Below are 16,338 nucleotides of genomic sequence, written 5' to 3'. Positions count from 1 at the left end.
TTGTCAGTCTCTTGCTGTTGGTTTGTCAGTCTCTTGCTGTTGGTTTGTCAGTCTCTTGCTGTTGGTTTGTCAGTCTCGTCTTGCTGTTGGTTTGTCAGTCTCGTCTTGCTGTTGGTTTGTCAGTCTCTTGCTGTTGGTTTGTCAGTCTCCTCTTGCTGTTGGTTTGTCAGTCTCCTCTTGCTGTTGGTTTGTCAGTCTCGTCTTGCTGTTGGTTTGTCAGTCTCTTGCTGTTGGTTTGTCAGTCTCCTCTTGCTGTTGGTTTGTCAGTCTCTTGCTGTTGGTTTGTCAGTCTCGTCTTGCTGTTGGTTTGTCAGTCTCGTCTTGCTGTTGGTTTGTCAGTCTCTTGCTGTTGGTTTGTCAGTTGGTTTGTCAGTCTCTTGCTGTTGGTTTGTCAGTCTCGTCTTGCTGTTGGTTTGTCAGTCTCTTGCTGTTGGTTTGTCAGTCTCGTCTTGCTGTTGGTTTGTCAGTCTCGTCTTGCTGTTGGTTTGTCAGTCTCTTGCTGTTGGTTTGTCATTTGGTTTGTCAGTCTCTTGCTGTTGGTTTGTCAGTCTCCTCTTGCTGTTGGTTTGTCAGTCTCGTCTTGCTGTTGGTTTGTCAGTCTCTTGCTGTTGGTTTGTCAGTCTCCTCTTGCTGTTGGTTTGTCAGTCTCGTCTTGCTGTTTGTTTGTCAGTCTCGTCTTGCTGTTGGTTTGTCAGTCTCCTCTTGCTGTTGGTTTGTCAGTCTCCTCTTGCTGTTGGTTTGTCAGTCTCTTGCTGTTGGTTTGTCAGTTTGGTTTGTTAGCTTCCCTCAGTCAGTTCAATCAGTTCTATGTTCTTTGTTACACTGAGGTTGTTTGTTAGTGTAGCTTCCCTCAGTCAGTTCAATCAGTTCTATGTTCTATGTTACACTGAGGCTGTTTGTTAGTGTAGTTTCCCTCAGTCAGTTCAATCAGTTCTATGGTCTGGAGACAGATCAAAGTTTCTGTTTCCATTCTAACTCATTAGGCCAAATGGTACGAATTGTCTGTGAGTAAGTCCTCTATAATAGAATAACTTAACAGACACTCTGATTAGGCCATCTCACTCTATTACATTCATGAATGTTCTATTGTGGATAAATAATCAACGTTGCACGTTCCGTACAAAAGTATCATTAGGAACTTGTTGCTGTTGGTTTGTCAGTCTCCTCTTGCTGTTGGTTTGTCAGTCTCCTCTTGCTGTTGGTTTGTCAGTCTCTTGCTGTTGGTTTGTCAGTCTCCTCTTGCTGTTGGTTTGTCAGTCTCCTCTTGCTGTTGGTTTATCAGTCTCTTGCTTTGGTTTTTGGGAGTATTAGGAAATTGTATTTTACTTCCAAATAAAATATCAAGGTGGTCAAGTACATTAAAACAGGATTGAAATTGTACAGTAGTGAATTCCTGTTTTCCTCCTTCTCTCTATCCCCCTGCTCAGCTGAATATGGACCCTCAGAATGACCGTCTGCCTCAGTACTTCAACGCAGCAGAGAAGTGGCCTGGAAAGATCCACGAACCTCTGGACCAGGGCAACTGCGCTGCCTCCTGGGCCTTCTCCACTGCAGGTGAGACACTACATGGTAGTAAAATACTGGCAGAATACTGGTAAAATACAGGTATTTTTATAAAGTACTGGCATTTTGTTAAAAATCATTTTCATTCAAAATATTTTACATTTTACATTTAAGTACCAGAACGTCCCCTAATCATTTAAGTACCAGAACGTCCCCTTACCATTTTACATACCAGAACGTCCCCTTACCATTTTACATACCAGAACGTCCCCTTATTATTTAAGTACCAGAACGTCCCCTTATTATTTAAGTACCAGAACGTCCCCTAATCATTTAAGTACCAGAACGTCCCCTAATCATTTACATACCAGAACGTCCCCTAATCATTTAAGTACCAGAACGTCCCCTAATCATTTAAGTACCAGAACGTCCCCTAATCATTTAAGTACCAGAACGTCCCCTAATCATTTAAGTACCAGAACGTCCCCTAATTATTTAAGTACCAGAACGTCCCCTAATCATTTAAGTACCAGAACGTCCCCTTATCATTTAAGTACCAGAACGACCCCTAATCATTTAAGTACCAGAATGTCCCCTAATCATTTACATACCAGAACGTCCCCTAATCATTTACATACCAGAACGTCCCCTTATCATTTACATACCAGAACGTCCCCTAATCATTTACATACCAGAACGTCCCCTAATCATTTACATACCAGAACGTCCCCTTATCATTTACATACCAGAACGTCCCCTAATCATTTACATACCAGAACGTCCCCTTACCATTTAAGTACCAGAACGTCCCCTAATCATTTACGTACCAGAACGTCCCCTTACCATTTAAGTACCAGAACGTCCCCTAATTATTTAAGTACCAGAACGTCCCCTAATCATTTAAGTACCAGAACGTCCCCTAATCATTTAAGTACCAGAACGTCCCCTTATCATTTAAGTACCAGAACGTCCCCTAATCATTTAAGTACCAGAATATCCCCTAATCATTTACATACCAGAACGTCCCCTAATCATTTACATACCAGAACGTCCCCTAATCATTTACATACCAGAACGTCCCCTTATCATTTACATACCAGAACGTCCCCTAATCATTTACATACCAGAACGTCCCCTAATCATTTACATACCAGAACGTCCCCTTATCATTTACATACCAGAACGTCCCCTAATCATTTACATACCAGAACGTCCCCTTACCATTTAAGTACCAGAACGTCCCCTAATCATTTACGTACCAGAACGTCCCCTAATCATTTACATACCAGAACGTCCCCTAATCATTTACATACCAGAACGTCCCCTAATCATTTACATACCAGAACGTCCCCTAATCATTTACATACCAGAACGTCCCCTTATCATTTACATACCAGAACGTCCCCTAATCATTTACATACCAGAACGTCCCCTTATCATTTACATACCAGAACGTCCCCTAATCATTTACATACCAGAACGTCCCCTTATCATTTACATACCAGAACGTCCCCTAATCATTTACATACCAGAACGTCCCCTTACCATTTAATACCAGAACGTCCCCTAATCATTTACGTACCAGAACGTCCCCTAATCATTTACATACCAGAACGTCCCCTAATCATTTACATACCAGAACGTCCCCTAATCATTTACATACCAGAACGTCCCCTAAACATTTACATACCAGAACGTCCCCTTATCATTTACATACCAGAACGTCCCCTAATCATTTACATACCAGAACGTCCCCTTATCATTTACATACCAGAACGTCCCCTAATCATTTACATACCAGAACGTCCCCTTATCATTTACATACCAGAACGTCCCCTAATCATTTACATACCAGAACGTCCCCTTATCATTTCTTTAACATCTCTTAGAACATTTCCCAGAAGTTCACTCTCTCTCTTTCCCCCTATCTCTCCATGTCTCTTTCCCTCCATCTCTATTTCCCTCGCTAAGCGGTGGCATCTGATCGAATCTCCATCCAGTCGATGGGTCACATGACCCCTCAACTGTCGCCCCAGAACTTAATTTCCTGTGATACACGCAACCAAGGGGGCTGTGCTGGAGGCCGTATCGACGGAGCCTGGTGGTACATGAGGCGCATAGGGTAGGACATATTTTATTGCAACACCAGGCACAATATTAGGAGCTTTTTAAATTATCAAATGAAGAGTGAATTTTTGGTTCTTTAGTTGTGAATTGATGATTCTCTTTACACTCTCTCTCTCTACTCTCCATCTCTCTCTACTCTCCATCTCTCTCTATCTTTCTGTCTTTCTGTCAGTGTGGTGACAGAGGAGTGCTACCCGTTCTCTGCTCCCCAGCAGACACCAGCAGAGGTGGGCCGTTGTATGATGCAGAGTCGCTCTGTGGGCAGAGGGAAGAGACAGGCTACTGCACGCTGCCCCAGCACACACACCTACCACAATGACATCTACCAGTCTACACCTCCCTACAGGCTCTCATCAAATGTATGTACACACACACACACACACACACACACACACATACCGTTTTTTATCACTTTGGTACTATTTTCCCAAGTAGGTGGTGCATTTTAAAAACTCTTAGTACAAAACTCCAAACTGGTAACAATTGTAACGCAGCCAGTCTTACATTCAAAACCTTTCATTGTGCATTAATTTTGTTTGTAGACATTTTTCACCACACAATCATTGATCCAAAATATAACTTTGCTGTGAAATATAATGAGTACATTGATTTAATCACCAAAACCCAACATAATGATGTGCTCTCAATTGACTAATTTTAACAACCAGTCAATCCAATAGCAAACATTTTTCGATACATGTTTTAAAATGTAGTATGCTACAGTACTGACAATTACAGTACATTACACTGTTTTCACATTAGGCAATACACTGGCACTACCCTCATTAAAATGTAGTATGCTACAGTACTGACAATTACAGTACATTACACTGTTTTCACATTAGGCAATACACTTGTACTACCCCCATTAAAATGTACTGATCATAAAATGTCCATAATTTCTATCCTATGTGTGATCAAAGGTGTGATAACTGAAGACATCTTTCACAATGTAATCAAATGAAAGAAATTAAAGAAACATAACGTTTAGCTGGCACTAGTTTGCATCAAACCGGTCTTGAGCATTTGGCCATAGGTTCTCATCCAAGTCGCAGTAAATATCCTCATTGTTCGTGCACCTGGGGAAAAACCTTTTGACATGGTGAATCCCAGCCTGACATACAGTCCCAGTCAAAAGTTTTTCTTTATTTTGACTATTTTCTACATTGTAGAATAATAGTGAAGAGATCAACACTGTGAAATAACACATATGGAATCATGTAGTAACCAAAAAAGTGTTAAACAAATCTAAATATATTTTATATTTGAGATTCGTCAAAGTAGGCACCCTTTGCCTTGATGACAGCTTTGCACAGACAGCCTATTCCCTCTCAGGAGACTGAAAAAATACTGCCTTGCAAGTTCAATGTATTAGTAGCCAACTAACGTGAGGTAACTAGCTAACATACCGGTACATACTGCTGTAATGCTATGCTGTAATGCTATGCGGTACTAATACATTGAACTTGCAAGGCAGTATTTTTTCAGTCTCCTGAGAGGGAATAGGCTGTCTGTGCAAAGCTGTCATCAAGGCAAGGATAGCGTAGCTAACAAACTTTTAGCCAACATAACGTGTAACTTATTTGAAAAGGCATTACTTTACTACATTTTTCAACATTTTCTTAACATTTGTCATAATTAGTTAAAGCAATGAATTTGTATCCGCTCTCGTCGGACTTTGGCTGCATATTTTCCGCAATTTTCATCAAATCTGAAAGGTTATGAAGCCACGCCCATTTTCTGAAGAATTGCATTATGTGCCCTAAAAGCACGGGAATATTGTCCACTGCTTGCATACATCGAATTTTGACGAATTTAGTACGTAATCCGGGAACTTTTGGTATACTAACTATATCCATACTATGACCAATAAGCATACTATATACTCAATTCACATCACAAATAGTACAGTTAGTATGAGTATTTGAACACAGCTAGGGTTTGGTTCTGCCCCCCCCCGGGTGCATGTTTTGGTTTTTGTCCTAGCACTACACTACTGATTCAAATGACCAACTAGTCATCAAGCTTTGATTATTTGAATCAGCTGTCTAGAGCTAGGGAAGAAACTAAACATGTACCAAGGGGGGGGGGGTCCCAGGACCGAGTTTGGGAAACCCTGATCTAAGACACAAGAAGGGGTAACAGTAGAGAATGTTATAACTCCTTCTCTGAAGTAAGCTACAGTAGATCAACTGGAAAGCCTGTAGCTATTACATTAAGGCGGTGTCCCAAATGGCACCCTATTCTCTACAAAGTACACTACTTTTGACCAGAGCCCTAGTCAAACTAGTGCCCTATTTAGGGGGCCATTTGGGACTCCGCCAGAGGCCATATTTCCAGAGGCCATGAGCAGTAACAGAATCCACATGCATCCACTTGTTTCATATCCTAATCAAAGTATACCCACCGAGTTACAGCGTAGGCTTTATTACCTCTTATTATCAAGCATTCTAAATGATGCTTAATGTTGGAAATCATTACAGCATGTTTATCTTCCTCTTTTTTAGTTTTTTATTTAACCTTTATTTAACCAGGAAGGGCTCAATGAGATTAAAATCTCTTTTTCAAGAGCGCCCTGGCCAAGTTAGGCAGCACCAAGTCATTACAAAAAAAATACAGACAGACAACATGAAAAACTACAAGTAATATAGTAAAAACCATTGAATATACAAGAGTATAAAACAGCAAATTAAAAACATTGACAGGTCAGGGAATCAGCCTCAAAATCCTTCATCAGTGATTTAAAAACACCAATCGGGACAGGTTCCTCCAGTTTAAAAGTATTTTGTAAGGCGTTCCAAGACGATGGCGCAGAGTACATAAAAGCCCTTTTACCAAATTCAGTTTGGACATTTGGAACAGTTAGCAGGATAAAGTCCAGTGAACGAAGAGAGTACCCACCACATTTCTGAACAATAGAAATGCACAAATAAAAAGGTAGTAAACTCAAAATGGCTTTGTAAATAAAAGTATACCAGTGACTGAGCCTACGAGTGACGAGAGAAGGCCAGCCAACACTGGTATACAAAGTGCAGTGGTGCGTAAGGGTTTTGCAGTTTAAAATAAATCTCAAATTGCCATGGTAAAGAGTGTCAATTAATCTCAAACACTGAGTGGAAGCATTCATATATAAAATATCCCCATAGTATAGTAAAGGCATAAATGTAGCTGATACTAGCCTCCTTCTGGCTTCAAAAGACAAACAGGCCTTATTCCTAAAATAAAATCCCAATTTCAGCTTCAAGGCCATCATCAATTAAAATTCCAAGATATTCATATGAGGTTACAACCTCAATCCCCTTGCCCTGACAGGTAATAATAGGTGAACGGTTCAGAGGTCTATTTCTTGCATTAGAAAACACCATTAGTTTAGTTTTGTCAGTATTGAGGATAAGCTTCAATTGACACAAGGTATGTTGAATAGTATAAATAGCAGTTTGCATGTTCTGGAAAGCTTTTGTAAGAGACGAGGCACAACAGTAAATAACAGTATAATCAGCATAAAAATGAAGTTGTGCATTTTGGACATTTTTGTCTAAATCATTTACATAAATAGTGAATAAGAGAGGACCAAGTACAGAGCCTTGGGGCACACCATTCAAGACAGACAATTTAACAGACATAAGCCCATCAAATTGAGTGCACTGAGTTCTATCAGACAGATAGTTAGCCAACCATGCAACTGCATGCTCCGAAAGACCTACACTCAACAATCTCTGCCTTAGTATAGCATGATCAACTGTATCAAAAGCCTTAGAGAGATCAATAAAAAGTGAGACACAGTGCTGTCTTCTGTCAATGGCTTCAGTGATATAATTTACAACCTTCATGTCTGCTGTAATTGTGCTATGCTTCTTCCTGAAGCCCGATTGGTACATTGATAAAATATAGTTAGTAAATAAAAACTATTTTAGCTGTTCACTTTCAAGGGTTTCAAGTATTTTCACCAGGGGTGACAGTTTTGAGATTGGCCTGTAATTATTTAAAAGAGTTGGATCTCCCCCTTTTAAAAGTGGCAGGACGAATGCTGATTTCCAGATCTTTGGAATTTCATTACATTCCAGGGTTAGATTGAACAGAGATGTAAGTGGTTTAGCTATGAAATCAGCTGCCAGATTTAGAAAGCAGGGATCCAAAAGATCAGGACCTGCAGGCTTTCTCTGATCTAAGGATTTCAGGGCTTTATGGACCACCTGCACTGAGAATGGCAAAAAGCTAAAAGTTTGACCAGCTCTCACTGGTTCATCCACACAGGGTTGTACAGACCTCTCAAGTCACCAAGCTATGCATCTAGAGATGTGGAGCTGTTCTACATGGTCAAACAATTTATGTTGCTATCCCCTCCACTTTCTCTGTCCTTTTATTTAATTACATATCTGTCCATCTCTTTCCTTTCATCTAATCACAGTTCTGTCCATCTCTTTCCTTTCATCTAATCACAGTTCTGTCCATCTCTTTCCTTTCATCTAATCACAGTTCTGTCCATCTCTTTCCTTTCATCTAATCACAGTTCTGTCCATCTCTTTCCTTTCATCTAATCACAGTTCTGTCCATCTCTTTCCTTTCATCTAATCACAGTTCTGTCCATCTCTTTCCTTTCATCTAATCACAGTTCTGTCCATCTCTTTCCTTTCATCTAATCACAGTTCTGTCCATCTCTTTCCTTTCATCTAATCACAGTTCTGTCCATCTTTTTCCTTTCATCTAATCACAGTTCTATACATTTTGTTTCTTCACAGGAGAAGGAGATCATGAAGGAGATTATGGATAACGGCCCAGTGCAAGGTAGGATGATTTAGAAGGTGTGTGTGTGTGTGTGTGTGTGTGTGTAGGTGTGTGTAGGTGTGTTATTGCCATTAGCAGCTATAAAAGAATGAGCTACTGGAACCATGTGTGTTTGCTGTAGCGTTCAGAGCAATCTCTTGGTTTTAGGAATGAATTCAGAAGGGCAACAAAGCCTTGGGTTTTGCTTAAAGAGCAGGATTGGGTATGAGAGATCCTTTGTCAGTGATTAGGCAGAGGATCGGAGTCAGGCTATTATTAGGTTGGATACAGAATGTGTTTGTTTTTATAATATAGTGTAATTAAATTAAGCAATAATGCCAGAGGAGGTATGGTCATTAAACCACGGCTAAGGGCTGTTCTTATGCACAACGCAACGCGGAGCCCTTCGCTTTGGCATATTGGCCATATACCACAAACCCAGAGGTGCCTTAATTGCTATTATAAATTGTCTACCAACTTAATTAGCACAGTACAAAGCAATGTTTTGTCATACCTGTGGTATACAGTCTGATATTATTATAATTTTTTTTACCTTTATTTAACTAGGCAAGTCAGTTAAGAACAAATTCTTATTTTCAATGACGGCCTAGGAACAGTGGGTTAACTGCCTGTTCAGGGGCAGAACAGATTTGAACCTTGTCAGCTCGGGGATTCGAACTTTCAACCTTTCGGTTACTAGTCCAACGCTCTAACCACTGCCACCATATCCCACAGGTGTCAGCCAGTCAGCATTCAGGTCTCAAACCACCCAGGTTATAATATTATATATAGTATGATATATATATATATTAAATGTATTATATTTAGTATTGCACTGTGGTCAGTGTTGGGGAGTAGTGAACTACATGTAGTTCAACTAGCAAAGGCCAACATCCCGGAGTCACCTCTTTACTGTTGACTTTGTGACTGGTGTTTTGAGGGTAGTATTTAATGTAGCTGCCAGTTGAGGACTTTACGACAGGCTCTGTCGTAAACGGCCACGACCGGGAGGTCCGTGGGGCGACGCACAATTGGCCTAGCGTCTTAAGGGTTAGGGAGGGGTTGGCCGGGAGGGAAATCCTTGTCTCATTGCGCACCAGCGACTCCTGTGGCGGGCCGGGCGCAGTGCGCGCTAACCAAGGTTGCCAGGTGCACGGTGTTTCCTCCGACACATTGGTGCGGCTGGCTCCCGGGTTGGATGCGCGCTGTGTTAAGAAGCAGTGCGGCTTGGTTGGGTTTTGTATCGGAGACTTTCAACCTTCGTATCTCCCGAGCCCGTACGGCAGTTGTAGCGATTAGACAAGATAGTAGCTACTGGGGCCTCCCGGGTGGCGCAGTGGTTAAGGGCGCTGTACTGCAGCGCCAGCTGTGCCATCAGAGTACCTGGGTTCGCACCCAGGCTCTGTCGTAACCGGCCGCGACCGGGAGGTCCGTGGGGCGACGCACAATTGGCCTAGCGTCATCCGGGTTAGGGAGGGATTGGTCGGTAGGGATCTCCTTGTCTCATCGCGCACCAGCGACTCCTGTGGCGGGCCGGGCGCAGTGCGCGCTAACCAAGGTTGCCAGGTGCACGGTGTAGCCTCTGACACATTGGCTGGCTTCCAGGTTGGATGCGCGCTGTGGTCGCTCCAGGTTGGATGCAGGTTGGATGCGCGCTGTGTTAAGAAGCAGTACGGCTGGTTGGGTTGTGTATCAGAGGACGCATGACATTCAACCTTCGTCTCTCCCGAGCCCGTACGGGAGTTGCTACTCACTGCAATTGGATACCACGAAATTGGGGAGAAAAAGGGGTAAAAAAAAAGAAAAAAGATAGTAGCTACTAAAAACAATTGGATACCATGAAATTGGGGAAAAAACAGGTAAATATTTTTAAATAAAAAAATGTGTCACCTGGAAAACACCTGGCTAAAGAAAGGTTAATGAATGGTTAGCGTCAGCAAGTATCAGCAAGTATCTGCTCTTATGTAAGGGATAGTATTAAAAAACTAAATAAATCTGAACTACCTCTCCCTTTCTAGAATGCAAAGCCGTTCTAAACACAGGCTTCACGTTGTCTTCTAAACACAGGCTTCAAGTTGTCTTCATAACACGGGCTTCACGTTGTCTTCATAACACGGGCTTCACGTTGTCTTCATAACACGGGCTTCACGTTGTCTTCTAAACACAGGCTTCACGTTGTCTTCATAACACGGGCTTCACGTTGTCTTCATATCACGGGCTTCACGTTGTCTTCTAAACACAGGCTTCAAGTTGTCTTCATAACACGGGTGTCACATTTGTCTTCTAAACACAGGCTTCACGTTGTCTTCTAAACACGGGCTTCACGTTGTCTTCATAACACGGGCTTCACGTTGTCTTCATAACACGGGCTTCACGTTGTCTTCATAACACGGGCTTCACGTTGTCTTCTAAACATGGGCTTCACGTTGTCTTCTAAACACGGGCTTCTAGTTGTCTTCTAAACGATTTTCATCTCCTCCTCATGGACTGCACCAGATTTGCCGGTTCTTGCTGTGAGATGTTACCCCACTCTTCCACCAAGGCACCTGCAAGTTCCCAGACATTTCTGGGGGGAATGGCCCTAGCCCACAGACTCCGATCCAACAGGTCCCAGACGTGCTCAATGGGATTGAGATCTGGGCTCTTCGCTGGCCATGGCAGAACACTGACATTCCTGTCTTGCAGGAAATCACGCACAGAACGAGCAGTATGGCTGGTGGCATTGTCATGCTGGAGGGTCATGTCAGGATGAGCCTGCAGAAAGAGTACCACATGAGGGAGGAGGGTGTCTTCCCTGTAACGCACAGCATTGAGACTGTCTGCAATGACAACAAGCTCAGTCCGATGATGCTGTGACACACCCCCCAGACCATGACGGACCCTCCACCTCCAAATCGATCCCTCCACCTCCAAAGTACAGGCCTCGGTGTAAGGCTCATTCCTTCGACGATAAACACAAATCCGACCATCACCTCTGGTGAGACAAAACCACGACTCGTCAGTGAAGAGCCCTTTTTGCCCGTCCTGTCTCGTCCAGCGACGGTGGGTTTGTGCCCATTGGTGACGTTCTTGCCGGTGGGGTCTGGTGATGATCTGCCTTACAACAGGCCTACAAGCTCTCATTGAGGACAGTCTAAGCACTGATGGAGGGATTGTGCATTCCTACTGTAACTCGGGCAGTTGTTGTTGCCATCCTGTACCTGTCCCGCAAGTGTGATATTTGGATGTACCAATCCTGTGCAGGTGTTGTTACACGTGGTCTGCCACTGCGAGGACGATCAGCTGTCCGTTCTGTCTCCCTGTAGCGCTGTCTTAGGCATCTCACAGTACGGACATTGCAATTTATTGCCCTGGCCACATTTGAAGTCCTCATGCCTCCTTACAGCATGCCTAAAGCACATTCACGCAGATGAGCAGGGACCCTGGGCATCTTTCTTTTGGTGTTTTTCAGAGTCAGTAGAAAGGCCTCTTTAGTGTCCTAAATTTGTGTGCCCTTAATTGCCTGAGGATGTATTTCAAAGATAATGCGGGATGAAAAAGGGATGTTACTTTTTTTGCTGAGTTTTACTGAAAGCAGACCAATACCTTAAATCTACTTTGGATCATTTAAATGATTTAAATGATCCCTCCAAATTTTGGCTATTGAAAGCTTTGGAGTGCAAAAAAGATACACAAACAATTGTTGGTAGACACACAGATTGTAGCTGAGAGAACCTCTATTCTGAAAGCCTTAAATCATAATTTTCTAGATGCAGGCATTTTATTTGAAAAGGTTAAAGGTATAAAAGCCCTGAAAGAAATTGATAGAAAGGAAATCCTGATGATCTAGACCTCCGCCTCCTACACCTAGCTGCAGACATCATTGCTCCCCCTTAACATGTTTTTTTTTTGTTTTTTTTCCCCAATTTCGTGGTATCCAATTGTTTAGTAGCTACTATCTTGTCTCGTCGCTACAACTCCCGTACGGGCTCGGGAGAGACGAAGGTTGAAAGTCATGCGTCCTCCGATACACAACCCAACCAAGCCGCACTGCTTCTTAACACAGTGCCATCCAACCCGGAAGCCAGCCGCACCAATGTGTCGGAGGAAACACCGTGCACCTGGCAACCTTGGTTAGCGCGCACTGTGCCCGGCCAACCACAGGAGTCGCTGGTGTGCGATGAGACAAGCATTTCCCTACCGGCCAAACCCTCCCTAACCCGGACGACGCTAGGCCAATTGTGCGTCGCCCCACGGACCTCCCGGTCGCGGCCGGTTACGACAGAGCCTGGGCGCAAGTCTCTGGTGGCACAGCTGGCACTGCAGTACAGCGCCCTTAACCACTGCGCACCCGGAAGGCCCTCTTAACATGTTTTTTTTACCTCACACTTGACGTTTAGGAGCTCCCTGAAGTTATGGAAATCTGCTTTTGTACTGCCTCTCCTGGAAAGTGGAGATCCTTCGCTACTTGACAACTATCGACCCATATCAAAATTGTCTGTACTGTCTAAGGTACTGGAGTCCTTTGTTAGTAGGCAGCTGAAGGCCTACCTCCAAGAAACAACATCTTAAATGGAATGCAATCAGGTTTTAGGTCTGGCCACAGCACTGTTTCAGCAACATTGAAGGTTTTAAATGACATCCACTGGGCTCTTGACAAGAAGTTACATTGTGCGTCTGTCTTTATTGATTTGTCGAAGGCATTTGACGTGGACCATGCTGTGTTAGTGCAAAGGTTAAAATGTTGTGGAATTGTTGGTCATGCTCTAGATTGGTTTATAAATTACCTTTCAAATCGTACACAATGGGTAATAGCAGATGGTTGTAAATCTGAGTCCATAGAGTTGTGCTCAGGTGTTCCGCAAGGTTTTATTTTGGGCCCACTGTTGTTCATTTTGTATATCAACAACATTGGGGATCATATTAAAACAGCGGATGTTCATTTTAATGCAGATGATGCTGTTCTTTATTCAAGTGGTAGTAGTTTATCTTTTTTTTATTTAGTATTTTTTTTTTACCCCTTTTTCTCCCCAATTTCGTGGTATCCAATTGTTGTAGTAGCTGCTATCTTGTCTCATCGCTACAACTCCCGTACGGGCTCGGGAGAGACGAAGGTTGAAAGTCATGCGTCCTCCGATACACAACCCAACCAGCCGCACTGCTTCTTAACACAGCGCGCCTCCAACCCGGAAGCCAGCCGCACCAATGTGTCGGTTACCTGGTTCTGAATTCAGGTAAAACAAAGCGCATGGTATTTTCAAATGCCAGGCATGTTACTAATCTTTTCATTGCTATATTGGATGGACATACTATAGAGCAAGTCAAAGTGTACAAATATTTGGGAGTGTGGGTGGATGACAAGCTGAGCTTCACTGTTCATATGGAGAGCTCAAGCTGAGAATAGGTTTTTACTATCGGCATAAGTCTTGTTTTTCTCTGGAGGCCAGGAAGGAGCTGGTACGATGTACATTACTGGCGGCTTTAGATTTTAGTGATGTTATATATATGCAGGCCTCAACCACCACCCCGAGAGCACTTGATTCAGTATATCATGTGGCCCTCAGGTTGTGATCTCTACAGCACCGTTTGCTGGTTGTCATTGACCTTGCATAGGCTTAAACACTGGTATACACTGATTTATAAGGCCCTATTGGGTAAAATGCCACTATCTCTGTTCTTTTTTAATCAGGTCAGTAAATAAATATAATTTACGGTCCCATTCTCATTTGCTTTTAACAGTACCAAGAATTAAAACAGGTCATGGTAGAAAGAGTTTTAGTTACTCAGCGCCGTGGTCCTGGAATTCTCTCCTGAACATTTTAAATTGTATGATCTAGTCACGTTGGTGGATTTTTTTACACTTGGTTGATGTAAATATCATAGAACAGTATAATTGCCTTTAGGACAGCTGTTTTTAGTTATGACATTTGTGTTTCTTTACGTAATATGTCATTGTTGTACTGTATGTGTGTTTATAGTTTTGTTCAATATTGTGTATGTAAGTTGTTTTGTTTCATCTCAATGAGAAAAACCTTTATAAATAAAGATTAAATCAAATAAAACATATTTGTGTGTGTACGTGTGGTTGTGCAGAGATAGTCTGTGAGCCTGTGCCAGCCTTGTTGTATTGTTCCAAACAGCAGGACTGAAACATTGGCCTTTTGTCACGTTTTCCTCTTTTCTTCTCCCCTGAATTTCTGTCGTTACCTTTGCCAGAGAGCAGTGTGTGTCCTTGTTTGTCCGTAGGAGACAAAGAGAACGGTAGCCCAGTAAGAACAGGTAGTCCTTCCAAATGTGGAAATGACTCAGTGAGCGTTCCAGATTGTTTATCCCAGGTGGATTACTAATGAGAAAGTCACAGGGAGTTCAGAGTTTATAATGCACCGGTTCAAAGTGGCACAACACCACAGCTGCACTCTGATTTTTGGATGTTTTCTTCTCAGGGGGAAATGGGAAACCGTGCTCGGAAAAAGTAAAGAAATTAGGAAATTGAATTAGCTTTTGAGTTTGTTTTTTCCTAGTGGTGTATTAATTTCAGTTTAGTGCAAGAAGGAACTTATATGGCTGAACTCTCTTTGCTATCAGTCAAGCATAGAAACTATATGCCTGATGTACAAAGTTGGAGTCTAAATTGGTTACCTTCAAACTACAGCTATGCTTTATGGGCCCTATTCAGACTTGATATAAGTAGACTTAACATGTTTTACTTAAGTACATGTTGAGTCTCCTTATCTCAAGTCTGAATTAGGCCCTACCTGACTAGGATTAATGGTCAAGTTGATTCTATCTATGTTTTTCAACAATATTGAGGCATTGGCATACTGCCTTTGGTTGGTCCTTTTATAACCACCTGCAAAGCTATAGATTGGTTTGGTTTGGCTGTAAAAAGTGTGTGTATCTGTGTGTCAAGTTAATCTATAATCTGTTTTTATTCTTGTGTATCCAGTCCATTGATAATGTGTTTTTATTCTTGTGTATCCAGTCCATTGATAATGTGTTTTTATTCTTGTGTATCCAGTCCATTGATAATGTGTTTTTCTTCTTGTGTATCCAGTCCATTGATAATGTGTTTTTCTTCTTGTGTATCCAGTCCATCGATAATGTGTTTTTCATCTTGTGTATCCAGTCCATTGATAATGTGTTTTTCTTCTTGTGTATCCAGTCCATTGATAATGTGTTTTTCATCTTGTGCATCCAGTCCATCGATAATGTGTTTTTCTTCTTGTGTATCCAGTCCATCGAAAATGTGTTTTTCTTCTTGTGTATCCAGTCCATCGATAATGTGTTTTTCTTCTTGTGTATCCAGTCCATTGATAATGTGTTTTTCTTCTTGTGTATCCAGTCCATCGATAATGTGTTTTTCTTCTTGTGTATCCAGTCCATCGAAAATGTGTTTTTCTTCTTGTGTATCCAGTCCATTGATAGTGTTTTTTCCCCCTGTGTATCCTGCAGCCATCCTGGAGGTCCATGAGGACTTCTTCGTCTATAAGAGTGGAATCTACAAACACACAGACGTCAGCTTCACCAAACCACCACACTACCGCAAACACAACACACACTCCGTCAGAATCACAGGGTAAGGCTGTCAATCATCTCCCATCTGCTAGAGCTTTTATCCATTGTACAGTATGGTAGAGGCAGCACTTATAGGAAAATGAACGTATTACTTTTGATCTCATGGATTCAGTGTTAACCTTTCTAAATTCTGGAATAAATCTATGCATTCATATTTTATTATATTTAAAAAATGTTAGATTATCAATATCTAAGTCTAGTATTTGTTTACATATACCAAATGATCAAATAAAAAAACATCAACCCGTCGACATTCCCAGACCTGCATACTACCACAGGTGTGTTGTGTTCAGTGTGAGTAAGAGATTCCCTCTCTGTCGGTCGCTCTGAGTCTCTGAGACACACCTTGGCTTCAGTCCTCTGTCACGCAGACAGACCGCGGAGACCACA

The 16,338-nt window shown here is 42.2% G+C and overlaps 1 protein-coding gene across 2 annotated transcripts in view; it reads left to right on the top strand.

The window, feature by feature from the left end:
• The window catches only part of LOC110487989 (tubulointerstitial nephritis antigen-like), a 63,182-nt gene that overhangs the window by 35,386 nt on the left and 11,458 nt on the right, over positions 1–16,338 (top strand). For both annotated transcript variants that reach the window (XM_036971735.1, XM_036971734.1), the window contains exons 6-10: positions 1,428–1,554; positions 3,475–3,625; positions 3,803–3,989; positions 8,370–8,415; positions 15,826–15,949. In XM_036971735.1, coding sequence (XP_036827630.1) covers positions 1,428–1,554; positions 3,475–3,625; positions 3,803–3,989; positions 8,370–8,415; positions 15,826–15,949 — 635 coding nt within the window. The remainder of the gene's footprint in view (positions 1–1,427; positions 1,555–3,474; positions 3,626–3,802; positions 3,990–8,369; positions 8,416–15,825; positions 15,950–16,338) is intronic.

The sequence above is a fragment of the Oncorhynchus mykiss genome, chromosome 32 (genome assembly GCF_013265735.2).
Source record: "Oncorhynchus mykiss isolate Arlee chromosome 32, USDA_OmykA_1.1, whole genome shotgun sequence".
In the NCBI taxonomy this organism is placed as follows: domain Eukaryota; kingdom Metazoa; phylum Chordata; class Actinopteri; order Salmoniformes; family Salmonidae; genus Oncorhynchus; species Oncorhynchus mykiss.
The sequence above is the reverse complement of the archived record's forward strand: the minus strand, read 5'-3'. Positions and strand labels throughout refer to the sequence as shown.